The following is a 7,767-nucleotide window of genomic DNA, read 5'->3' as shown; positions in this document are numbered from 1 at the left end:
AGTGATCCTCGATAATCCAATCACCTTTCTATTACACAGTTTTAGGAAGCTGAACTGGAGGTTCTGCCAATCCTATGGGGCACTTGTGTACCCAGACACATCATTTTAGGTGGACTTGGATGACGTTTTTACGAACAAAGAGTTGTCCCACCAGTTAAAGACTGTCCTATTTATAGCCTGAAATGGGTTTTCAAGATTTTACAAGTGATGGTCTATCATCAGGATAGGCCATCACTACCTGATCAGCACCTGTCTGACACCCTGCACCTTTGCCTATCAGCTGGCTAGGAGCTGGTCACTGCAGGGCTGATCTTATTCATTTCAATGGGAGCAGCACTGCAGTTACCAGCTCCATCACCTACATAGTGGACAGAGCTGTCTAGTTCTGGTGCTGACTTCTGGAGCTACTGCACAGCAGCTAAACGGTGGAGGTTGCGGGACCCCCTGCCAGATAGTGATGGCTATCCTGAGGTAGTCCACCAGTTGTAAAATCCTAGACAAGTGACTGTTATATATATATATATATATATATATATATATATATATAAAAATATATAAAGGGAACACTTAAACAACACAATGTAACTCCAAGTCAATCACACTTCTGTGAAATCAAACTGTCCACTTAGGAAGCAACACTGAGTGACAATCAATTTCACATGCTGTTGGTTGTGCAAACGGGATAGACAACAGGTGGAAATTATAGGCAATTAGCAAGACACCCCCAATAAAGTAGTGGTTCTGCAGGTGGTGACCACAGACCACTTCTCAGTTCCTATGCTTCCTGGCTGATGTTTTGGTCACTTTTGAATGCTGGCGGTGCTTTCACTCTAGTGGTAGCATGAGACGGAGTCTAGAACCCACACAAGTGGCTCAGGTAGTGCAGCTTATCCAGGATGGCACATCAATGCGAGTTGTGGCAAGGTTTGCTGTGTCTGTCATCCGTAGTGTCCAGAGCATGGAGGCGCTACCAAGAGAAAGGCCAGTACATCAGGAGACGTGGAGGAGGCCGTAGGAGGGCAACAACCCAGCATCAGGACCGCTACCTCCGCCTTTGTGCAAGGAGGAACAGGAAGAGCACTGCCAGAGCCCTGCAAAATGACCTCCAGCAGGCCACAAATGTGCATGTGTCTGCTCAAACAGTCAGAAACAGACTCCATGAGGGTGATATGAGGGCCCGACATCCACAGGTGGGGGTTGTGCTCACAGCCCAACACCGTGCAGGACGTTTGGCATTTGAGCCCACTAGCGCCCTGTGCTCTTCACAGATGAAAGCAAGTTCACACTGAGCACATGACAGACGTGACAGAGTCTGGAGATGCCGTGGAGAACGTTCTGCTGCCTGCAACATCCTCCAGCATGACCGGTTTGGCATTGGGTCAGTAATGGTGTGGGGTGTCATTTCTTTGGAGGACCGCACAGCCCTCCATGTGTTCGCCAGAGGTAGCCTGACTGCCATTAGGTACCGAGATGAGATCCTGCGACCCCTTGTGAGACCATATGCTGGTGCGGTTGGCCCTGGGTTCCTCCTAATGCAAGACCTCACGTGACTGGAGTGTGTCAGCAGTTCCTGCAAATCGAAGGCATTGATGCTATGGACTGGCCCGCCCGTTCCCCAAACCTGAATCCAATTAAGCACATCTGGGACATCATGTCTCGCTCTATCCACCAACGTCACATTGCACCACAGACTGTCCAGGAGTTGGCAGATGCTTCAGTCCAGGTCTAGGAGGAGATCCCTCAGGAGACCGTCCGCCACCTCATCAGGAGCATGCACAGGTGTTGTAGGGAGGTCATACAGGCACGTGGAGGCCACACACACTACTGAGCATCATTTTGACTTGTTTTAAGGACATTACATCAAAGTTGGATCAGCCTGTAGTGTGTTTTTCCACTTTAATTTTGAGTGTGACTCCAAATCCAGACCTCCATGAATGAAAAATTTAATTTCCATTTTTTTTTTGTGTGATTTTGTTGTCAGCACATTTAACTATGTAAAGAACAAAGTATTTCAGAAGAATATTTAATTAATTCAGATCTAGGATGTGTTGTTTTTGTGTTCCCTTAATTTTTTTGAGCAGTGTGTATATATATATATATATGTATATATACACATAAATATATGTTTTTTTTAATTATTTAGCTGTGTGACAGCTTGTTTTTGGGGTTATATATAATTATTACTTATTTTGTTATACATTTTCTTTGGAGGGAATGGCAAGAACAGCAAATCCTTCATTTTTTTTAAATGTCAGAGGCTGTGTGGTACAAATAATAAGTTAGCTTTAATCTAAGTATTTCACAATTAGGCCTGTACCAAATACATATTTATATGTTGGCTTTTTTATTTATTCTTTATTTGTTTACTACCGTAAATTTTTTTCACGTTTTTTTCAATGTTGGCTTATTTGAGAAGACAAAATTGTATTGAAAAGTGGTTATCTAGGCAGGTGATCTCAATAGTGACTAATGTGAGTAGTATATGATGGAAATGAAAATCTGTCACAGGAAATATGGTCTGGATAATAGGTAGTCTTTTGCAGTTTTCAACATATGTATTTTTTGGGGGGAGACCTCATTTTTTTTTTTAAACCTTATAAAACATTATTTTACTCTTTTTGGTCTTACTAGGGGACCTGAAGCATCAACTGCTTGTACAGTGCTTTGGAATACTTAATATGCCAAAGCATTGTTGCTTGTCAGGGTTTTACTGACAGCAATCTATTAGGCTATGTCGAATGTCATGGCTTAATAGACAGATGCCTCTAGCAGTCCGGGAGCACTTTGTTAGGCCCTTAGATACCATGATAACCCATCAGCACCCTCTTTTATCATTGCAAAAGTGAGCACCCTGCTTTCAATCACCCCCAGACTTCCGTTGTTGCCCATGTAATCACTATAACAGACATGTATATGTATGCCATGGTTTGCCTTAATACAAGTCATTCCATAATGTGCATATATTTCATCATGGTGCATTAAGAGGTCTGCGAGATATTCATGCTGTTATAGCGCCCCTTACTGCTCTTTTGATTCCCTCTCAGAATGCCATCTAATCTCTCAAGTGCAGGAGGCCACACAAGTTCAGTAGATCAGCCCGACTGCCTGAATCCTCCTGTACAGAGCAGCAGAAGGATCCCTGCTATTGTACAGGACAATCAATAAGAATCAATGAAAAAAAGACACATTAGGTGGACGTTCTGAGACGGAGTCAAAATAACACCAGGGGGAGCCAAAACAAGCATGTAACTGCAAAGAATGACTCTTGTTTATCGGGGTCTACGACATGTCCGACATTTATTCCAGCAGCCTCTTGTCGTGCCTCGCCAGAACTCCTCCTCCGCCCCCATTATAGTCAATGGGGATGGAGCGGCAGTCCGGAGCCACAAGTCACTAGCGGCAGGACGAATCAGACAGGCTGTTCACCCGACGGAACAGCCTGCTGGAGGTCCGTGCCACTAGTGTGAAAGTAGCCTTAGACTGGCGTTTTAGACGCAGGTTTTAATAACCCTGTGCTGGTGCTTGATGCGCCTAAGTTATGTAGAGGAGGCGTCCTCTACACAACTTAGACGCATCCACCGCCAGCCTAAATCTACGCCAGTTCTATTGCTGGCGTAGATTTTCATCATTTTCTACACCTAAAACAGGCATAGGAAATGATAAATGTTTTTTTTAGAACTGGCGTACATGGGGAAGAAGTCACAGATTCGGACGCAAATTCCCTTTGCGAATGAATCTGTAACAGATATACGCCAAAAATTGGACTATATCTATTCATAAATTACCCCCAATGTTTTCCATGATCTAACAGAGAAGATGTAGAATTCAATGGTCGGACATTCCTTTTAGGGAATCCCTCAAGTCCACTTTAAAAAAGTTCTAAAGTGGTGACAAGAGTACATTTAGCTGGAACTGAACAGATCATTACAGGGAGAAAAAAAGAAAAGAGAAAAAAAGAAAAAAAAGGAATTTATTTCTTTGTTTTACAGTGATTAAAAAAGACAAAACAAGGAACAGACGACAGACGGATATAAACGTATTAGTGGCGCTCATGCAGTTCTCTGCTCGCTCCAAACAAAAAACTATAGAAATGAAGATTCAACAGGAGAAAACACTGACATCTCAATTTTTAAGAGGGGCAGGACTCTCCAGCATGAAGGAGTTAACCAATTCTCCTATGAGAGTGTTCATTTCTCAAAAAATACGACTGGCAAAGAATAGCACAAAAGAAAAAGTCAAGTCTCCATATGACGCACTGTGGGTTTCCTCTTGGCATACAATTAACCCTTTCAGTGCCACAGACCAATATGGGCTACCCAATCCTTATAATAGTCCAGTATTATGCTTGCGGTTAATGTACAGTGATATAAATATATTAGTGTTTCTTTGAGTGGTAATTAAATATGGATATAAGTTAATATTTACAAGTCAAACAAAAGATATGAGGGAATCTTTAGTGCAAAAGGAGAGACAAGGCAGAGTGTGTGTTATAGAAATGGAGAGGTCGGGGCACCTATGTGTGATATCATTTCTTTCCGGTGATTTTTAAGGCCAGATTTGGCAAAGCTTCAGGATATAGCTTGAGATATACTAAGGCGGTGCCAGCTCTCCTTAATAGGTACACACTCTGCCAAACCCGATATGTAATCACAGGTACAGCAGTGGAAGTTCCAGCCTCCTCCTTGCACATCAAAGGCATTGTTAGCTCAGGTTCAGCAGGGATAGCACATCTGTAAGTCCTATTTTACTTGCACCTCTGCAGTGACATTGACACACATACAACAGATGCACAGCAAGGGTGCCATACTCTCCTGGAAAACACACACTCATGCAGCAATGTCAACATCACACACATTGACTTGGTGTACTTACTGTCACAATCAGCACCAGTGCCACCTCCAATGTCTCAAACATTCGTTATATTCACAATCATTTAGACATGTTCTAGGTGCTGCAAGGAGCAGGTACCCATTATCAGTGATGGCTCCCTCCCACCCATTCTGGTGCCAACAACTATTATTTCCCAAAACAAGAATAGGCAAAAACAGGGTGATCTGGAAAAAGCAGAGGACATGGATGGACATCATTTCTGCATAGATTGTTAGTGGCACAAAGAATTAAGGATGGATGTATATAATGGGGACAATTATGTTGTTAGTACCAGTGCCTGTGTTGCTTAGTATCCTCTGTGGCTCCACTCATATCCTTCTGGCAGCAAATGGCAGGAGCTGGCCTTGGAAAATCAGACAATGGGATATGTAAAAGTAGCAGCTACAATCAATGGACAACAGCTCCATGATGCTGGGGCATGTCCAATGGCATTGCCAGGCTCCCACAAGCAGTTATAGCGTTGAATGCTGTCCTGAGGGGAATGATAATGAAGCACATATCCAGAGTGCCTTATTGCCCTATATGGTCTATATTACAGAAAACCCTGGAGCACAACAAACATTCACATTAAAACAGGAGGTGGGGAAATTAATAGTTACATGACCTCTTTGCTAGATGGGAACAGTTAAAAGGAGTTTTAGATCACTTATCCCATTGCCTTCCCACATTGCAAGGTGAAAAAATAATACGTTCCTTTTATTCCAATCAGAAGTTGTCTCCTACTGGGGTAAAACTCTCTGATCTTTAAGTGAAACATGGTAATTGTTCCCAGAGTGAAAATGAGTGGACTTCAATCTGAATGGATTTCAATCTTCCTAGATTGAAATTTAGTGGACATCAGACAGCAGTGAATATTAGGTCATTGTCTTCCTCCTGTGGAACTGAATGGAACTATAGTCAACAGACTGCAAGGCATGGCTGAGATAATGTCCCAGCAAGTAATACTGTGCATGTGGTTTGGGCAGACACTGTAGCAGCTGTAGAAGAAGAAAGCTGTCCATGATTCCACGTCTTGTGGCGTTTTTCTGAACTGCAGATGAGGTTCTTCTAATAGTAGGAATCTCCATAGGTACATGTTTCCTATTGTTAACTAGCCGGGTGAAAAGGGTATCTGGTGTTCCTAGGAGAGCTCAGAGAGGCAAAGACATGGATGTGGTAGAATTTGAGATAAGATGGGATGTGGGAATTGTCCTATGCCAGGGAATATATGGCATTGACTGGTGAGGTGGCTTCTGAACTTTCATTACCCTCTGTCTCATCCTTGTCCTTTTTAACTGTATACTGCCCTATAAAGGAGCCGTCTTCATTAAACTGTCCTTCTCCTCCTTCACCATAATCCACAAGGCTGTCATCGCTCTCTTGTTGCTTTATAGTTCCATCTATTGAAGTCTGACTGCCCTGAAGTGGCTTGTTGTCTTCATCACTAAAGAAGAACAAGAAACAAGTATATTTATAGTGGACCACATATTAGTTGAAGGGTGCTAGTCTCCATGAGATTGGGGAATGTGACGCTAAGGACACTTGTTTAGTTGGAAAATGTTAAAAAAGCATTAATCAGCAAGAAAATCACATTGTGTGGTATAAAATACAGGACATTACAAAATCATATGGGGTAACAGAAGAACAACCTTTGCTTTGGTGATAGAACCAGGAGCAGAATATAGTGATGGAGGTCATCTAAGCTTCACAGTCTACTGTAGAACCCTAACCATAAAGTAATATGGTCCGTTCCGGTGGTTGCCTTTGAAGCACCGATCATTTAAGCAATAGGATGCAGAGGAAAACTTCTGCTGAGTTTCTTACCAGGTAGAAAGTACAATGCCCAACACTTGTGCATGGCATTAATTGCAGATGGCCTACAGTGCTGACAAGGCAAATGGAATATAAATGCACATAATTTGCTGAGGTCTGCTGTTTATGTGTTGGCATGTAGATAAATTAGACAATGCAGTGGTTTGCAGACACCGTAATTAGGAATTGAACTGCTGGACATTTGCTGAAACCTGGCGAGCCTGGTACAATGTGTGACTTTTTACTGTGTATGAGAGTGTATGCCAATGTAAGATATTTTTCTCCAACGTTAATATACTACAACCGCATCTCTTGGTCTTCATAATCTTCTTGTTAATTTAGTAACATACTGTACTTACCTAAAGGGGTATTCCAGTTTTATGTAAATAAAGATCAATCACTGTATATTAAAATCAACTTTCTAACGTAGTCTGTATTTTAACTGCTTGGCATCTTGCTGTCAGAAGTCTACAGACCTTATTTCTGAAAGGTAAGAGTTTGCTACAACTGTTTCTCTAATTAAATGGGTTTCCAGGAGTAAATCAGCGATTAACTATCCACAGTATAGGTGATCAATATCAGACTGGTGGAGGTAGGACAACTAATGCCGATCAGCTGTTTGAAGAGGCCACGGTGCTCCGGTGAACGCTGTGATCTCTTCCTAGGCCAGTGGCATCGCGGTCATTGGTCACATGACCTATGTACCCATCAGTCCTATTTAAGTGAACGGGCTTGTGCTACAATGCCATACAGTGTACAGTGCTGTTATTGAAAAGCTGTGCGGAGGCCTCTTCAAACAGCTGAGTGCCAGGAGTTGGATCCCCATCGAACAGATATTGATGACCTATCCTGAGAATAGGTCATAAATATTGCACTCCCGGAAAACCCCATTAAATATATGAAACTGGAGTCTAAACTATATAGCTATTAGGAACTAGCCCTGGACTGCAGGTTGTGCAACCTGTCTACAGATTTTAGTGAGCAGATGAGACTTTTGGCAACGATACTTCAGAATCCTGCAGACCCAGCTGTGCTGAAAAGCGGAGTCCACTGCACTTTCAATACTGAATAGAAAAAGTATACCAC

At 42.5% G+C, this 7,767-nt stretch overlaps 1 protein-coding gene across 1 annotated transcript in view; it reads right to left on the bottom strand.

Annotated features, from left to right (window-relative positions):
• Positions 1 to 3,952: 3,952 nt before the first annotated feature.
• The window catches only part of NFASC (neurofascin), a 154,843-nt gene continuing 151,028 nt past the window's right edge, over positions 3,953 to 7,767 (bottom strand). Inside the window, 1 exon segment of the mRNA XM_044288412.1 lies at positions 3,953 to 6,313. Coding sequence (XP_044144347.1) covers positions 6,082 to 6,313 — 232 coding nt within the window. The 3' untranslated portion in view covers positions 3,953 to 6,081.

The sequence above is a fragment of the Bufo gargarizans genome, chromosome 3 (genome assembly GCF_014858855.1).
Source record: "Bufo gargarizans isolate SCDJY-AF-19 chromosome 3, ASM1485885v1, whole genome shotgun sequence".
NCBI lineage: Eukaryota > Metazoa > Chordata > Amphibia > Anura > Bufonidae > Bufo > Bufo gargarizans.
This window is presented reverse-complemented; position numbering and strand designations above follow the sequence as displayed.